The 16,850-nt window shown below is 42.9% G+C and overlaps 2 protein-coding genes across 3 annotated transcripts; one reads left to right on the top strand and one right to left on the bottom strand.

The window, feature by feature from the left end:
• Window positions 1–1,664: 1,664 nt before the first annotated feature.
• On the bottom strand, window positions 1,665–5,845 carry zic1 (zic family member 1 (odd-paired homolog, Drosophila)). The gene is made up of 3 exons (XM_085763850.1): window positions 3,995–5,845; window positions 3,267–3,430; window positions 1,665–2,806 (listed from the first exon to the last, which is right to left on the bottom strand). Exons 1-3 carry the CDS (start codon window positions 4,956–4,958, stop codon window positions 2,609–2,611), a joined length of 1,326 nt encoding a protein of 441 aa, XP_085619976.1. The 5' UTR covers window positions 4,959–5,845; the 3' UTR covers window positions 1,665–2,608.
• Window positions 5,846–6,556: 711 nt separating this feature from the next.
• Window positions 6,557–13,886, top strand: zic4 (zic family member 4). Of its 2 annotated transcripts, XM_085763852.1 has the most exons (3): window positions 6,557–9,536; window positions 9,645–10,277; window positions 12,490–13,886. In XM_085763852.1, exons 1-3 carry the CDS (start codon window positions 9,110–9,112, stop codon window positions 12,927–12,929), a joined length of 1,500 nt encoding a protein of 499 aa, XP_085619978.1. In that variant the 5' UTR covers window positions 6,557–9,109; the 3' UTR covers window positions 12,930–13,886. The 2 variants fall into 2 exon arrangements, with proteins under 2 accessions (XP_085619978.1, XP_085619977.1); XM_085763851.1 differs by having other exon boundaries at window positions 7,995–10,277.
• The last annotated feature ends 2,964 nt before the right edge of the window (window positions 13,887–16,850 follow it).

The raw sequence follows: 16,850 nt of genomic DNA on the forward strand, positions 1-16,850 counted from the left end.
AGTGGCAGATAAATTATGAAGTCAAGGCTGTGGCCATAATCAGGCAAATAAGCATCAATCCAAACAAAACCCAAACATCCTCCAAGAGAGAATTTTTCCATCATTATTCTGCGCTGTAAAAGCGAATTATTACATCTAAAGGACTTCTCCGAGTTCAAAAATGATGAACAAACTGGTTTCAGTTCCTCTCCACTCTCCTCTATCGCCCTTTTGTCAATCTGGCATCAGCTTTATATTTAAATACGGTGCATGTGTTGCAAATTCCCGCCAGCCAGAAAACCACATGAGACAGTTTTAACACATCAACTTTAAACTATTTATATTTCCAGTTACATGTGAACATTTTTCTATAAAGCCCTTAGAGTGTCTTTTTTTGGGGGGGTGGGGTGGGGGGCGACGAGTTCACACGGCGTGGAGTGGCGTCTTTTCTATACAGCAGTGCATCAGTGGAGCATCAGCACTGGAACCTTTAGATAGATAGTGTTAAATAGAGTCGAAAAAGTCATTTTATTACCATCCTTCATTTATCTCCAAATTTAATAGCCCGTGAAAAGAAAATATGAATACATTTCAATACATTTCAGCAAATCATCTAAGATGATGGGAATCGTGGAGGTTTTTTTTTTTCTTTTTTTTTAGGCTTATAAAATAAATAAATAAAAATAAAAACGCCAGGCACGCGCCAGCATGCACGCGCGCACACACACCTCCTCTGCTGCTGCAGCTGTGTGTAGCCTTGATATATAAATATTTATATTTTTTAAAATAGTAAAGTTGCTTTTTTGGTTTGTTGTCAGCTGTGACAGAGCTGCAGACTGACAGATCGTGGCTCCGTGCACACACTGGCAGTGTTAACCATGATCACTGGCGGCTGCTGATGTGATCTCTGCCTAATGGGGCGGTCAAGCAAGCTGCAGCCAAGGAACAATGAGGGGGCCACACTGACTCCTCACTCAGCTCTGCCTAAATCTACCAAATCCTCCAAACAACAACGGGAAAAGGGAAGAGGGGGGAAAAAATCAAAATAAATTAGATTTGAAAATTAGATTCCCAAACAATTAAGTAACAGCAAACTACTCCGGGTTTACACACTGACGAACAACCGGCGTGATTAATCGATTTCGTTTGCACATTACTGGAGGGCAAAGTGGTGGATGTTAATTTTGAACAAACAGAAGATGCAGAAGGAGGGGAGAGGATTTACCTCTCCTGACTGTCAGGGGGGAAAGTTGTGACGTTTTCTAACAGTGGTGCAACCTTTAGCTTTAAATGAGCTGTAGCCTCTGACACACACACACTCACACACTCCCCTTTCCTTCACCCCCTCTCTCTCTCTCCCACACACACACACACACTTGCAAATGTATGCACACACTGTTGAAATTATCTGTGCAGCCAACTATTGAAACCAAACATGCACTGAATGCATTATTATCATCTTCACTGTGTGTGTGTGTGTGTGTGTGTGTGTGTGTGTGAGTGTGTGTGTGTGTGTGTGTGTGTGTGTGTGAGTGTGTGACTGTGAGTGTGTGAGTGTATGTGTGTGTGTGTGTCTGTTTTAGTCTGCAGCAAATCATACATAATATTTTAAATATATAAAAGAAGAGAAGCACCCAGGCTGAGATCAACCTCAAACACTAATGAAACCAATAACCTTCAACGCATTGCATTATGGTATTTTTTAATCCTTTAATATAGTACGAAATGTATCCAAACATTTTTTTTGTAAACTAAATTTTACATACGAGCGCATTTCTCCATAAATACCGATCATTTCTAACATGTTACCGGTCCTTTACATGCGGATAAATATGGAAAATTGAGCTACTTACATGTAATAATACTTCCTTTCAGACAAAGCAATTGACAAGAGATTTTTATATTTATCACGTACATAAACAGATTGACACGGAATTTCAGGCTTTCACTACACGATTTATCGACATGACATTAAATAACAACAATGATACTGTGCTACTCAAACTGGACCTTGGACGAAAATGTTGCACTGAATAGGCTACAAAAGCACATTAATACTAAGAGTCGGTTAGGTCGACGTGTAGACTGTAGTAATACTGAATAATTCACATTTGGTACACAACTATAACATTCTTTTCAATGAAGTCTATTCATCGCAATATTCTTAGAGCCATCTCATTTCTCCATATATCTAGGGACCACATTTTTCACAAATTCCCTTAAACTGTGATAGAACTATTTACAAAATAAAATATTACATTTTTTTTTTTTACCCAACTTGGTGAAATCCTTTATGTACAAAAAAATTCAGGCCTCTACCCGCAGATAGCATGCTTTTTTTTCTGAGCAGTCTCTCAGTAAAAATAAAGACTCGAAGAAGTACTGATTGGGGGTGGGGGGAGAAGTTAAACTTGGTGGCTGTCCTCGCCTCCTTTAAGTCCATGCATTCTCTTTCACTGACAATATGACAGCCTTTCATTGATCGTTTGGGCCTCCCGTGTTTTTCTCAGTCCATGTTTCACTGGCTGACTTTATAAAGTCTTTGATCCCAAGCAGTTTCTTTTTTTTTTTTTTAATTCTGCAGTCTCTTTTTTCTCCTCTTTCTCTTTTTGTTTTTGTTCAAAAATATTTACACGTACCATTCATTGAAATTTGACGACAGCGTGCTGTGGCTGGTTGTGTGGTGTACTGCTGAGGCTGCTGGTGATATGGAGCTGCTGCTCTGGTTCTCCGTAGACGGTGATACTATGGTGGGAGGTGTGGACGACTCGTACCCTGAACTGGCCGCTGGAGATGGCTGCGATGCTGGATTGGTGGATTCGTGGACCTTCAACAGAATAAAAATAATAATATGAAACACGTTGTGTTCACCGTGTGGTCTCTTGTTGTGCAAATAGAAGACAGAAGAAATGCATCAAAACAAATTAAAGACTCCTAATTTGACTGTTTTGGACATCTGCAAAATTCTAAAACAAAGCACACCCAAAACATGATTATTCTCATTAAGATCTTAATCTGATTTGTCGGTTGAAAGAAAGGAGAGAAAGAAAGTGTCAAGGCGAATTAACTTATGCTTGTCTATTTCTGGAAGAAGAAGAAAAAAGAGAAGCAAAGAAAAGCTACAACTTCTCATAATATTACACAATACAAATAAAATCCTGTGCACACATACACACACAACTAAATTCACAGGTTAAAGATTGAATATTATAATGTTGTTACAAAGCAAATGAACACAACCACGGAGTAAAAAAAAAAAAATAGTAGAAAAGCCATTGGGTTTTTACCTTCATGTGTTTTCGGAGGGAGCTGGGATGTGTGTATGACTTGTCGCACATTTTGCACAGATAGGGCTTGTCCGACGTGTGGACGTGCATGTGTTTCTTGCGGTCACTGCTGTTTGCAAACCTCCTGTCGCAGCCTTCGAATTCACACTTAAAAGGTTTCTCGCCTAAATAAAGACAACAACAAAAAATACAACAGGGTTGGTTTCAAAACTCTCCATCATACATTACTTTAAACAAAAAACAAAAAATTATATATATTATTAGTTTGTAAAAACTGAGTCCGATTAAAGACTAATAATAATAGAAAACTGAGTCTGATTAAACTAATAATAATAGAAAACTATGTCTGATTAAAGACTAATAATAATAATAGAGCAATACGTTTGTTAAAAAAAAAAAAACATTGACAGACTCTACTTCCTTGCAGGCTGTAAATTAAATTAAATTAGCTAATCCCACTTAGAGTGAGGAGTGAATTCTGTTAATTCAAATTTAATCAGCTTTACAAATTACACTTTTCACACAGAGGGAGAAGAGGATAAAAAAAAGCCTATGAAATATTTTCTGTCGACACCTGCACTGAATCACATGCCAGTGAAGAGACTCCAGCTGCCTAATAAATAATAACCCCGGATCGCATGCATATTTTGGATGGGATATTGTCAGCATGGATTTTTTTTTTTTTTGGCAGGAAAAAAACACACGGCCAAATCTGTAGCGGATCTTACCGGTGTGAGTCCTTTTGTGAATTTTTAGATTTTCCGAGCGTGCAAATACTTTGCCACAGCCGGGGAACGGACACGGAAAGGGCTTTTCTCCGGTGTGTACTCTGATATGATTTACAAGTTTGTATTTGGCTTTGAATGGCTTTCCTTCTCTGGAGCAGTCCTCCCAGAAGCAGATGTGGTTGGTCTGCTCCGGTCCCCCCACATGCTCCACCGTCAGATGGGTCACCAGCTCGTGCATCGTGCTAAAAGTTTTGTTGCACGACTTTTTGGGATTCGTCAGCTGCTCCGGTTCGATCCACTTGCAGATGAGTTCTTGTTTGATCGGCTGCCTCATGTAACGAAAGAAGGCCCCAGCTCCGTGGTGCGCGGCCATATTCATGTTCATGGGGCCATAGCCGTGCAGCTGGGTCGACGCGTAGTGGTCGGACCGCGGGCTCGTAACGTGGCCGTACTGGTCGGCCCGTCCGTACATGTCCCCCGAGAAGCCCAGCCGCATCTGACTGTTGACCACGTTGGATGAGGCATGGCTCGCCGCTTGCTCGTGCAGCCCCGGGAAGAGCAGGTGGCCCGCTGCATCTGAGTGTCCATGTGGCCCTGCGAAACTTCCAGAGGCGAACAAACTGTGCTGCGCCCCGGTGGCGTCCCCGAAACCCCGATTTCTGAAGAGAAAGTCCCTGGTGGAGTTGAAAGCCGCCGTGGAGTAAGAGCCAACGTGGGTCGGGTGGTGATGGTGTCCCAGGGCGGCTGCTGCTGCGTAGCCGGGCGCCTGGGAGGAAAACGCCGTCTGTCCGGAGCCAATATCGTGGGAGCTGTGGTTTATTTTGAAGGCTCCCATCCCATCCGCGAACGGATTTATCCCCAACGCCACTTCTCTCTCTGTGACTTCGCCTGTTGAGTGATGCCGCGAGGAGCCGAAAGTAGTGACTCCTATGGTGGGATACTGCGGTCCTGCGTCCAAGAGCATCTTCAGTCTAGACTCGCCGAGACGACTGAGAGCAGAAATCAAAAAATCACGCACAGATATTCTTCCTCCCCCTCTCTCTCTCTATCTCTTGGACCTCACTCGACTGAGCAAACTCTCAAATCCACCGATTTTCTGTTTACTTTTTTTTTTTAAGACGCGAGGAATTCCCCTATACCGCTCATCCGATGCACACGCAAAATCATGTATGCATGCAATATTGTCTTTTGCGGTTTATCTTCCTGTGGCGCAACTTTCACCTCCTCAGTCAGGCGGTGAGCTCTAGACTGATAGTCGCAATCATTCCTGCAGATAAATGAATTGAAAAGACAACACAGTCCAGCCCTGATGAATGGGAGAGGAGGGGGGTAGTCATGTGGCCGCGGAGCTGCGCGCTCATTGGCGGAGCGCCTTTTCCCCCCCAATAACATCCACTCACCAAATAACAATCCACGGTGCAGGGCCCACATTTCTATTGGCCTCTTTGCATCATCAATCCCAGATATTGTGAGATTGCTGACTGTGAATTTGGTTAAAAGGCTGAATAACAGCAAAACAGAAGTAGGAAGAAAAAAAAGAGACAACAATAATAGCCTTGTAGGAAGTCAAAGCACGTTTTACACCCATATAGTGCACTTAGTGTTTAAAGCATGCACATCTATCTATCTATCTATCTATCTATCTATCTATCTATCTATCTATCTATCTATCTGGTACAGGTATGGAGAGAGGGAGAGGACTTTTCACGTCTTTTTCCCGGGGAAGCCCTGAGGTTTGATATCAAGTCAGTTCACTGTCATCACCCTCTTCAAACGCCTGTCATTATCTTCGGAGGAAATCCACGCAATGTTTTGTTGTCAGACTCTTGTGCGTGTTTTGTGGTTCTCTTCCTGCAAACCCCCCCACACACACCCCCACTCACCTCCACCCCTCACACACTCTCTCTCTCACACATACACACACACACACTCCCCCCTCCTCCTTTGAAACGCAATGTGTTTCTGCGTCCACTGGAAGCTCACACACTCACACACACACCGGTGGAACATCTGTGCTTTAGATTTCCACATCACCACCACCACCATGCTCACCAGTAAACCCCACGTTAAAAAAGGTTACCTGGAATACATATGTGTGTGTATATATATATATGCCGGTATTTAACTTGGATCCACTTGTATGCCTAATGTATCCATCACAGTTTGGCTGTGCCTGCATGTGCAACTTACTCATTTTTTTTTTTTTTTTTTTTTTGCAGGCCAGTGATGCATAGCCTGTGTGTAAAACGTTGTGGGTTGTCGAAGTTATCAAGTGGGATTTGCGGCGCTCTCTGCAGGAACCTCCGGCTGCTAGAGTTCAAAGCCACATGCACAGACGTGCCATGCGAACCATTAAAATATCTTCTTGGCTACTAGACTAGTTTCTACAAGACATTCTCCAAGTCAGTCTAGAGAGACCAGGGAAAGAGAGGAAGTTTTGTTGTTCTCAACTTAACAAGTATACCTACGTCTTGATCCGACGTTGTATTTTTTTTTCTTTCTTTAGGTAAACCCCACTAACTACTCTGCTTTGCACAATTTGGAGGGATCTTTCAACAGGTGGAGAACGGTAAGGATGACACACCACTGAGAAAAGGGGAGGTCATAAAGTCAGACTTGCAACAACTGAGGCTAAATTAGAAACTGTGCACCAGCAAGAAAAGAGTTGTTGGAAATACACATCAACTTCGCAGGCGCTTTTTTAAGTTTCTTCTCATGCATAAAGTGACTGTAACATTTCATTCCAGTGCGTAAAAGATGTGTCCTAATTAAAAGGCCAATTACAGTTTAGTGACATGATCCTAATGTGTTGCAGTCATAACCTAATGTAGAATATAAAATGGCTACCAGGAGCTATTTAGGATTTACAGTGACAGCAACTGAAGCCAAAGCAACAAATAAAAAAAACAGTGCGTTTTTATGAGACCTCTCTGCAATACTCAGCTTTTTTGTTTAGGAGCTTGCAGTCCCCATGCTTATTTGTCTCCAAGAGTGAGTACATGCACAACTTGGACCAGAAATAGCACTTCAAAGTTTTGCATTACGCTGGCGCTGTGATGCCTCTGAAGGCTACAGCTGTGAGCCTCATGAACCCCATGCGTAAAGGCCATTTAATAAACATCTTTTGGATCCGTCATGTCTCAAAATATTGACTCAATTTCTAACGTGCTGGATATGACGCTGTCAGCAAAGATTTTGACAAGTCAATCTAGTGAAATAACCAGGAGGGAATTAGTTTTTTAAAGCTATTTTAAAAAACAAAAATATTAAAACAAGCGGCTGAGCGTCCTGTTATTCAGCACATCTAGTTCATTACCTTGGCGCTGGTATTAAATGTGAAAAGGAAACAGTCAGTCGTCATAAAACACAAGTTCATATAATGAGCAGTTGGTTTTTATACCAACTATTTGTAAGGAGCTTAAACACTGACGGGCTACTGTAGGAATAAATGTAGGTTGTAGTCTCACCACCGCACACTGGAAGTCAAAGAACTTCTTAAACACTGACCACAGTGATCAGCACCGTGTGACCTTCTGTAAGGTCACCTCACGCAGTTATTTATTTGATTTTTTTTCTGTCTGAAACTGCGAAGATTAAACGCTCAAACCAAATATTCAAAAACAAAATTTGAAGCGTTTGGTTTCGACACATAAGACACATGACATAAGACTCAAAACAATAAAAGAATAACTAACAATCAGCAGAGTGTTTCAAGAGTAGGATATGAAAAATATTTTTAAATCACCACATGTGAAAATTACTTCAATTTTTTTTGGTCGAGCATGTTTGTTCCAGACAGAGACAGAGACAGTGTCCACCGAGCTGCAGACGGGGCTGTATTCCCTGTACAGTGACATCCAAACATCACTCATCACTCACACATATTTTTATGACAACACACTGAATTTTTTAAAACGGTCCCGTTCGACGGCTGAAGGTTTAAGAAGAAAGTCCACGAGAAAAATGAATAACACGAGTGCTTTGCAGAACGGCACCGCGTGTCATTTTTAACCCACGGCTGTTTACTTCCTCAGCATCCAAACAACGGCAATCAGAAGAATCGCGAGGATAAAGTTTTATAAGATTGTAGTAACCGATACTTACAGTACACGCGTTTTATTTTCAACTTATGTCTGCCACGGCACCACCTCCTGTGACCCTCATGTGCTGCCGTCCTGGGTCTAAAGCGAAATTACCCCGGATCATAACAACAGGTCCCGTCCATTACATTTTTTTTCTCCTCGGGACAATGGCTGCAGCTCTCCCCATTCACACTCACTACACACACGGATCCCAGCGAGCAGAGCCACGGAGTCGACACTGTAGTTCGCGCGGAGGGGCGTAAACTGCTGGATATGTAAATATGGGTATTTATCAAAGCGCATATTAATGATATGGACTCCGGACTATTTTAAAACTCCCACGTGGAGTTTTTTCCTTTGCTTAAGTTGACAAGTTTGTTCCGCTCACGTCGATCTTTTACCGTGCGTAAAGTTGTGCGTAATTTGTGCGTAAAGTTGTCCTTGACACGTTGCAGGGCAAAATGAAGATATCACTGCATTATTTATGATCCTTACAACTTTTATAGTGACAATATACGTACTCTATCGAGGCAGTCTGTTTTGTAATCGCATAATCAAAGTGGGAAATTGCTGTTTCATAGCCGCGCAGCCTTTGTTCGCTGCCACAAAAGAAAGGCGACTGTATATCTGGATCAACTTTTTAGGACTTTTATCGTACAATAACCTTTGCATAACAACTATTTTTCTCAAGCGTTGCCTGAGGCACTGCGCATGCGCGCTGACTGCTTGCTGTCACTAAGACATTTTTCTTCACGTTGGAAACTGTCACTGGTGACGTCAATCACTGAGCGCTGACCAATTAGAGCGCAGGGTGATTGTTTAGCTCCACGGGCTGCTCGCCTACCATGAATCTCTATTCAGTATCAAAGCGTCCTGCTGCTGCCTCTCAACCGAATGGGATTCCATGTAGTCTGCAGATAGACTTAACTTTATAAAGTTTTTTTTTTATATTATTTTTCATTGCGATTAAAATATATTTGTCATCATCATTATTATTTTGCCTGCTGTCAAGTTATTCTAAAATTAGGAAATAATGAGCGTGGATGCATTGGGAAGCCCCGTGATGGACCCTACGTTTTCCAAACGGAACACGGCGCTGAGATTAGTTGACTTGGCAGGGGCTCACCACCATCACCATCATCACCACCATACCCCTCAGAGCGTGACAGGCTTCCCGGGGTTCAGCAGCCATCCACACTCAATGGCTCACTCGCACCCTGGGGAGATTACTGCGGAACCCCGCCTGGGGCCGAGTCCATTCGGGCCAGAACACATGGGGCACTCCGCGGCCCTCAAAATCAGCCCAGCCCATCATTATCCCCACCACCATCACCACCACCACAATCATCACATGGCAGGCCACAGTGAAGTGGTCTCCAGTCAAACGGGAGCTTTTGGCCCGGTTCAGGCGACATCGGTCCCCTATTCTATGTCTCACACGGCCCAGGCTTTATCCGCAGGTAGGGATTTCCTCATCCGGAGAGATCTGACAGCTCAAGCCATGCCCGTACTGACCGACCAGACTGCTGGTTCAGCCTCTCACCACGGAATGTTTGTCTCAACAACAGGTAGCTATCCCGGACACTATGGTCATCACCCTGACGCTGGGAACCATACCCTCTTCTCCGGACTCCATCACGACCAGCCTTCAAGCGGATCACCGGGTGGCCAGGCGTTGAATGGACAAATAAGGTTAGGACTACCTGGAGAAATGTATGTTAGGTCTGATCACTTGAGTCAAGTGGCAAGCTCCAGGGCTGATCCGTTCTCCGCCTCGCCTTTGCATGGCTACGGTGGGCTGAATCTGAACATGAATCTCAGCGCTCACCACCATCACCACCACCACCACGGAGCCGGTGCTTTTTTCCGCTACATGAGGCAGCCGATAAAGCAAGAGCTGATTTGCAAGTGGCTGGAGCCGGAGCACTCGCCGAAGAAACTTTGCTCCAAAACTTACAGCACCATGCACGAACTCGTAACGCATGTGACGGTGGAGCACGTTGGAGGACCGGAGCAAGCGAACCATATATGTTTTTGGGAAGAGTGTCCGAGGGAAGGCAAACCTTTTAAAGCCAAGTACAAACTTGTAAATCACATTCGAGTGCACACCGGAGAGAAACCGTTTCCATGCCCGTTCCCTGGCTGTGGGAAAGTGTTTGCAAGATCCGAGAATCTTAAGATTCACAAAAGGACGCACACAGGTCAGTGGCTGTATATTCATCGGAGAAAATGTTGTAGAAATGTTTTTATTTTAATTTTAAATGCACCATGCTGTATAAAGTGAATTTATAAAATCGCATGTTAAAATTCAGTTATAAGTTTTGCATACGTGTCCAAACCGGCGTAAGCGAGGTTTTCCATAATTTCCATCTTAATTGTATTAATTTAAATTATATTTCCTATGCGTCTACGCTTTTCATATATCCTCTGATGAGCCAGGGTAATTAATCAATCTGTGCTGCTCAGACATCAGGGCGCAACAGCTACTGCATGATGGCCACCTGTTTGTTGGGAGTTACATCAGTGCACACAAGTTTTTCACAAAGGTTGAGCTTTGGGGGATTATGGTATACAGCTCACTCAGGCGTTTGACGGTTCGACCTCTTGTTTACACCACAACACAAAGACTGAGGCCCACGTCAGGTCCTGTCCAAGTAGCTTAGTGCATGCCAGACATGACTGGCAGCTACGTTGGAGAGGTGCATCTTCACATACAGTAATTGATATGATGATGTGGTGATTATGATATTTCCCTTTTTTTCCCCGCTGCTTGCATTCGGTGCATGTTCCTCTATTTTAAGATGTAATAATATTGTTATTATTAATAATAATAATTGCAGGATTCATTGCAATATTATATTTAAAGCTACAGAGTATAAAGTAGTGTTATTTTACTTATGCAGAGTATTTGTGTTAGTTTTATTTTATTTCCTAAAGACATGTGCATGGTGAAATGAAATGCATGTATTTGGAACTATCAGCCTTTAGCCAATGCAACAAGTCGACAAGTGCAGACGGCTAAAATGATTCACCAACAGGTTGGCTGTGCTGAGTCTGACTGCACCTCTGTTGTTTGACGTGTGCACAATGCAGCTGGAAACAGCAGCTTTTCTTAAAAAACAAACAAACAAACATATATGGCACAATATGGCTGCTTGCCTCTGTGACCTAGTGACGTGCTGAGGAGCAAGAGAGAGAGTGTGTGTGTATGTATATGTGTGTGTTTGTGTGTGTGGGTGTGTGTTTGAGAGAGAGAGGGAGAGTGAGTGTGTGAGTGTGTGTGTGTGTGGGGAAAAGGCCTCGAAATGTCGAGTCAGACTTGTAAATTAATACAATGACTACATTCCCTCTTTCGGTGGCTGCACGGCACTCCCCCCTCTGCTCCATTTCTGCACCCTATGTATTATTCATATAATTTGCTCACATTACCTAAGTACAAATCTGTTAAATTATTTCTGTGTGTTGACTCCCAAGGGGCCTGGTCTTTGGTATCATGTTTAAAACCTATCCGAAAGTGTGGTTATGACTGGGGCTGCCCCTGGGGTCTGTTCCTCGACGGTTTCTTGTACTACACTAATATCCTTGATTGGCTCTCTCAACCCAACAGCTGAAGGTCAAATTGATATTCAACCCGCAAGTGTAATTAGACAGAGGCAATTACATATTCTCAAAAGCTTTAATCGGAGGAGAAAAATCAGCAGTGGATGATTTCCGTGTAATTTATTCAGATTGTCTTTTTTTTTTCTTTTGCCTTGTCATAATCAGGTAGAAATACTCGTTGTTAAGACACAAAATTAGAGCCATAGTCCATAAACGTTTGCTGGGTTCAAACAGCAGACAGGCTGCGTTAGCACACAGTAGGTGAAGCCTGGGCTGGGGCAATACTTTCATTTATCTTTTATTTTCTGTTGGTTTTAGGCCTGCTATGTCTGTTGCTCGCAGCCTGTCTGTTTTGACGTATGTCTTGATGCATGCAGGCGCCAGGTAGACACCCAGGACAGTGGGGGTCCAGCCCTCCGGTCTGCACCACACTATATATTCAAAAGTGCAACCACAGTCATAGGGTATAAAAGTGTGTAAATACACAATATATACATATTCTCAAATTGGTACATAAAATTAACCAAAAAAAGTAGCCCCTTTTTTTATTTCTATCTATTTTGTTATTTATTACTTTTTGGTGTCAGGTACTTGTTGCTCAGTTTATTCCAAACACGTGTCTGGTCATAAAGTCATGTCAGACTCACTCTTAGTGGATTCAAACATTACACGTTTGTCTCTATCAAGCTGCTGTATATAACATGCTCCCATAAAATGACTTGAGTACATGAGGTGATGCTGTGTGATCGACGTGTTTAACATGTTTCCCTTTTATTGATCCATGTTTCATCGTGTCACCATCGCTGTTAACAGGTGAGAAGCCCTTCAAGTGTGAGTTTGACGGCTGCGACAGACGCTTCGCCAACAGCAGTGACCGGAAAAAGCACTCCCACGTCCACACCAGCGATAAGCCCTACAACTGCAAAGTGAGAGGCTGCGATAAGTCCTACACACATCCCAGCTCCCTGAGGAAACACATGAAGGTGCACTGTAAGTCCCCCCCGCCCAGTTCAGGCTACGAGTCGTCCACCCCGTCCCTGGTCTCCCCCTCCTCGGACTTGGGCCGGGAGCCAGGGGGCTCCTCGGTGCTGTCGGAGCCGGTGGGAGCCTCCCAGCCGGCGAATTTAAGTGAATGGTACGTGTGCCACAGTTCAGGTGCCAGCGGCGCCCAAACCCCACCCAGCGGGCCCTCCACGCCCGACCCCACAGACGAGCCACCTTACAGAAACCCAGAACCGAGGGACGCGTTTTAACCCGACTTTGGGCTCAACACAGCGGCGCCAGAAGTGACAGAACACATTTTCAGAAGCTTAACTATTTAAAAAAGAAAAAAAAAATGGTTTGGCTCTGGTGCCTCCTATTTGCCTGTGAAGGCCCCACTGGTCCCCCACTTTTTTCTTTTTCTTTTCTTTTTTTTTGTTGGATGAGCCACCAAACAGACACCCACAGCCAAGAGACGCGTTGTAACCACATTGGAAGGAAAATGTGCAAAGCTTAAAGACGTGCTAACTTCCAGGCACAATAAAAGAATATATTTTCAAACCTCAGCTCCTCTAAATGGTTGGCTCGGTGCCTGTTCGCCCTGACGGCCCACTGGTCCACTTGTGGTGGGAGAGAGTCGTGTAAATCCGTTAGACTATGTGGTACGTTATTGTAGGCTAGGCATGTTGGTGTAAAATTATTTTGTAAAATTCCAGTTTTGACTTCAATATGTTTTTATTTATTTTTCAATCTGATATTGAAGGATTTTTTGTATGATCGAACCAAAGTGCATGTTTCATTTTAGGGCAAGAATGTACATTTGTAAATTTTGTACAAGTTTCGATGTGTTGATGTTGATAGTTTTTGTTTTTTTGTTTTTTGGAAGGATTTGTCTCAAAGCAGCTTCATGCTGATAACTGCAGTTATTTGTACAAAACATTTCATGTTTACAGCATTTTTTCCTCCCCCCATTTGTGCAGAGGGTCAACGATTGAACTGTTTCATACGCCTGCAGTATTTGCTATACAACCGTGAAATTCTCAGTGTTTTATCAAAGTGGGCATTTTTGTGATTTTGTATGATTGTCGTCAATTTTTTTTCTTTTTTCTTTTTTTTTCTTTTTCATTTTTGAATATATGAACTGGAGCGGCACTCAAAATGCGTACCGAATTGCCTTGTAATTTGTGAGTATTTTGAATAAATCTTGTATGACAAAAGTGAAAAAAAAAGCTGCTGAGCCAGTGGGGTTTATGGAATTTAACTATTTTTACAAGTTATTTTTATTGGGAATGTGTGCAACATTAATTTTAGGTCACTTAATATGTTGAAAATTAATATTCCTATAAAAAAAAGGCAACAAAACTGTTGCTTCTTTTAATGTGCATCTTGTTGGTTAAGTCCAGTTAGTTTTTTTAAGTGCAGCTAAAACTGGGAAAATTCAGAGAAATAAAATGTAATGAAAGGTCGTTGCTACAAAATTTAAAGCTTTTATTTCCTAAAGTGTTTCTCCTTTTAAAAGAGGGCACTCAAATTGTACTCCACTTGTGTTAAGTCTTACTTTCTTAGCTGAGCTGTGGTTTGATGCAGACGTGGGCAGAGTTTGATGAAAGGCTACAATATTCTGATCCAGACTTCAAAGAGCATTTCGTACAAAGAGCCATTTTTTCACGACGGTGAATCCTCATGGTGAATTAAGATTTCTATAGCAATAGCCAAGTCAAACTCAAATGATATGGGGCCAAGTCCGTGGACTCAAAAGCCCGCTCTAAAGAATGTAATATTTGCTTCCCATGGGGTCGGAAACGGTAATCTATGTCCTTTATATTGCAGACTGGGGCAGTATAAAGAAGAAAAATATATTCTTTTGCTCTGGGCCTACTTTACGACAATCAAAGGAGAAGCCGCTAAAAACGCAGTTGTCCCACACCATAATAGACTTGCACTGAGAGAGGAGCGAGCTGCTCAATGGATAAATCCAAGCAGAATCATATTTTAGCCTCTATACATGAGACATATAGCTATAAAACTATAAGAGCCTGGCTGCCTGCAAAGATAAGAGCACATTCCAACAAGAGACCTGTGTATTCAGTATTTCAGCTTTAAATAGGCTTGTGTGTGTTTTTTTAAGTGTTTAAAAAAATTAATCTTGTGAATTAAAAAGAAAGAGGAAGAAAAAGCTGCAGAGCTGTGTTTTCCTGAGGAAACTTTTTGGCTGCAGGTTGAGTGTTTACACCGGTGTGGACTGAGGCAGAAGTGGGTGGAAACATGAACACTAACAACACCTCTGATACGTTTCTAGAGTTTGGTTAAGTGTCTGACAGTTTGCTCTGCAGACGTGGTAAAGAATAAACACCACACCAATCAAACAGAAGAAGATGATGGTGGTGATGATGATGATGATGCCTCTTTTGGCACAAGCTCTTGTGCGTAAAGAGGAGAAAGAGAAAGGAAGAAAGAAAAAAACAACAAGATAGTTGGATCTCAATTGAAAGGGGGGAGTCTTTGAAGTGGAAGTTAATATCAGAGGGATTCTTCTAGGTCGTCTGAACAACGTTGATGACACGGAAAGCCTTTTGTCACCGATTTGTTGGGCTCCTCTCTATTGGGCCGTCTAAAGCTTTTAGTTCCAGTCGTCAAAACGGACAAGACCTAACTGAGTCGCGTAAAAACATTTTCCATTCAGCGCAGTGAAAGTGAAGCTAGGGGCAACATTTGAAAAAAAGAGGCTTGTTTCGTTAAAGAAAGTTAAAACCAGAAGGGCTGTGCGTCAATGGGGTATGGCACAGTGCGTTTTTTCTTTTAGAAAAGCCAAAGTATTTCTGAATTTGATCTTTACTGCAGACAGAGATCAAAGAAAAAATAATGGCCTTGAATTCATATGGAGGCCACAAAGAAAACTAAAAATTATGCACCAGCGCTGCAGAACCGTGTGCATGTCTGCTCTGCACTACTTCGCTGACCTCTACGCCTAATAATTTATGACTTTGACCAAATCTAAACATCATATCTTCAGCCAGAAATCGAGCTGGTGCGAGCGGGACTGAGAGGGAGAGGAGGTGAGGAGGGGGGGTGGGTGGGTGGGTTTGGTTGGATCCAATGACTTTGCATAAAGTTGAACCACAGCAGAGATAAAACATGACGACTGTTTGCTTTATTGTAGAAAGTGAAAATTCCCGGCGTGCAGACACTGGATACCACAGGCAGTTAGAACTGGAAGAGAAGCAGCTTTTAACAACTGATCCCGTTGGGTTCACTCATCGGGGCTTCCCACCTTCAGCTGAGTGACAACCTCTGATCTGATATCAGCTATGGGGTCAAGAATCAAGAGCAGGTGTGTGTCTGTGTGTCTGTGTGTCTGTGTGTGTTTATGGCGGAGGAGCGTGCAAATATGTGTGTGTGAGAGAGAGAAAGTGAGAGAGGAGGAGGAGGAGGAGGAGAGAACCTCCACTTGAGCAGCAACACTGCACGGATGCCAGTCCACTCCAAGAAACAAAACAGGAAACTGATGGCGGCATTGCAGTTGCACAGGAAATACATAACCACATTAATTACAGAATAGATGGGTTTTCTTTTTTTTTTTTAAATGAAAAAGAAAAAAAAGAAGAAAAGAAGGGGAGGTTTTGAACTGCCAAAGCGCAACAAAAAAGAAAATGAATCCATTTCATTTCTTGCAGGGCCCTCTCACCACCACCGCTGCATCCTAAGGCTCATTTGAGTGTGAAATATCATTTCTTTGTAAAAAATAATGGAGGCGGTAATCCTACTTCCGGAAACTGTCCGGCATTATTGAACAAAGCCCTTTTAATAGGGGGATTAGCAGTCTAGGAGTAAAAGCCTGGCTCACCCCTCCCTCCACAACACCCTCATCACTCCCCCTTCCTCCTCCTCCTCCTCCTCCTTCTCCAACACCACTACCACGACCATCCACCCCACGCCCCGACACCACAGCAGCGTCAGCACCTCCAGCACCAACCGGGTCATAATTATCAGGAATGAAGTGGCCGAAATTGGCATGGAAGATAAAAGGGGGGAAGACGGAGAGACAGGTGCAATAGAGCCAGCAGGAAGAGACCAGGGCTGTTGCCATAGAGCTGACAGTCTGGGAAAAGATGCGTTATTTTACTATTCATCTAGGGAAATAATAACAATAATAATATATTTTATATAAGTCTTTGTAATAAACAAACATCTCC

Source organism: Trachurus japonicus, chromosome 20 (assembly GCF_045865225.1).
Source record: "Trachurus japonicus isolate A0001 chromosome 20, Traja_1.0".
Taxonomy (NCBI): domain Eukaryota; kingdom Metazoa; phylum Chordata; class Actinopteri; order Carangiformes; family Carangidae; genus Trachurus; species Trachurus japonicus.

What these genes read in the sequence shown, in the direction of transcription:
- zic4 (XM_085763851.1), top strand. Translation starts at nt 9,110, where the DNA reads ATGAGCGTGGATGCATTGGGAAGCCCCGTGATGGACCCTACGTTTTCC. An exon ending in TCACAAAAGGACGCACACAG is followed by an intron (nt 10,278 to 12,489) that starts GTCAGTGGCTGT and finishes CGCTGTTAACAG; the next exon opens with GTGAGAAGCCCTTCAAGTGT.
- zic1 (XM_085763850.1), bottom strand. Translation starts at nt 4,958, where the DNA reads ATGCTCTTGGACGCAGGACCGCAGTATCCCACCATAGGAGTCACTACT. An exon ending in TCACAAAAGGACTCACACCG is followed by an intron (nt 3,431 to 3,994) that starts GTAAGATCCGCT and finishes GTCTTTATTTAG; the next exon opens with GCGAGAAACCTTTTAAGTGT. An exon ending in CCCTCCGAAAACACATGAAG is followed by an intron (nt 2,807 to 3,266) that starts GTAAAAACCCAA and finishes ATTCTGTTGAAG; the next exon opens with GTCCACGAATCCACCAATCC.